At 57.9% G+C, this 1,323-nt stretch overlaps 1 protein-coding gene across 6 annotated transcripts in view; it reads left to right on the top strand.

Annotated features, from left to right (window-relative positions):
• Positions 1-1,323, top strand: part of MED15 (mediator complex subunit 15) — a 64,574-nt gene that overhangs the window by 57,063 nt on the left and 6,188 nt on the right. For all 6 annotated transcript variants that reach the window (XM_023763213.1, XM_023763211.1, XM_023763215.1 and 3 more), the window contains one exon: positions 1,097-1,101. In XM_023763213.1, coding sequence (XP_023618981.1) covers positions 1,097-1,101 — 5 coding nt within the window. The remainder of the gene's footprint in view (positions 1-1,096; positions 1,102-1,323) is intronic.

The following is a 1,323-nucleotide window of genomic DNA, read 5'->3' as shown; positions in this document are numbered from 1 at the left end:
AAGAGTGTTGACTACAGGGGCCAGAGGAGCCAGAGCTCAGGGCTGGACATGAGAGAGGGACTTGGGGAAGAGGCAGCGCCACTGAGCTCACGTGCCCAGCTCAGGCAGGCTGTTCTTGACTGTGTCTTAGACCCTCCGTCTGGTGCCTCGGGGAGCTGTGTATGTCAGTGGCTCCGTGGAACCCAAAAGCAGAGGATGTGAGCAAAGTGTACCCTATTTCCCCATGTTCTGATTGCTTGAGGGTGCCTCTTAAAATACAGGGCAGAGCAAAAGTAGGTTGACAGTTCATAGGGAAAATAATACAATAAATAATAACACAAGAATAAGCTTTTGTGTACTCACAATTGTAAGCCTACTTTTGCCCCCCTCTGTACAGTTTCAGACACTTAGGCGGGAAGTGGACTGTGAAGTGGCCTTTGTGCTGCAGGTGCCTCATTCCCCTTCAGAGAAGCACTAGCTTTAGCCAACAGACAAAAGCCAGACATCTTCGAAGGGGCAGCTGCTTGAACAGAGGCTGAAGCACTCTGGGACAGGTGGGGCGCCTGGGGGGCCCAGGTGGTCAGGGAGAGGCCAGGTGAAAGGGTTTGACTTGGGGGCAGGAAGAGGGAGTGGCAGCAGGTTGGAGTGGGGAAGGGTTGGGGCTCAGGGGGCAGGTGGGGAGGGGCCTTTACAGGGAGGGTGCCAGACCTCGGGTAGGGCCCTCAGGCCTTTGCCTCCCCCTTGGCACCATGTGTGGTTCTCTGAATGGACTTTTCTGAGGCGACCTGTTCACCTTCCTAGTCCTGGGAGTTTGTTGGCACCTGAGTAGCTTCTAGAGCATATGTTCTAGTGCAGGGGTCATGGGGCCCCGGGACTCAGTGCATCCAGGCCCAGTGAGGGCGTCCTACACAGGGGGAGGGGGGGGAGGGGGAGGAGGGGCAGAAGCTAAGCTGCTCCAGGCCGTTTGTGCCCCTGCAGAGGTCAACATGAAACACCTGGGACCATGTTGCTCCCCTCAAGCTCCCTCACTCCAGCCCCTCCACTTCTGGCTTGAGCTGGTGCCTCTCTGACCCAGTCATGTTGGAAGTGCCGTGATGGGCCTCTGTGCCCCCTGCAGCTCCGTCCCAACACTCAGTGGGGTGGGGAGGAAGCCGGAGAACAGGAGGAGCAGCCATTCGCTCCTGGAGCTTGTTCCAGGCAGTGAGGGAGAAAGGGCAGGGCCCGTGCCTGCCCCCTGCCCGCCTCGTGGGTAGGTGGATAGGGAGGTGGCATCCTGTTTTCCTTGTGGATCTGGGCTCTTTCAGACGTCCTTCTGCTCCCTGACAAGGAGGACTGGAATGCAGC

Source organism: Myotis lucifugus, unplaced genomic scaffold, assembly GCF_000147115.1.
Source record: "Myotis lucifugus unplaced genomic scaffold, Myoluc2.0 scaffold_276, whole genome shotgun sequence".
Taxonomy (NCBI): Eukaryota; Metazoa; Chordata; class Mammalia; order Chiroptera; family Vespertilionidae; genus Myotis; species Myotis lucifugus.
This window is presented reverse-complemented; position numbering and strand designations above follow the sequence as displayed.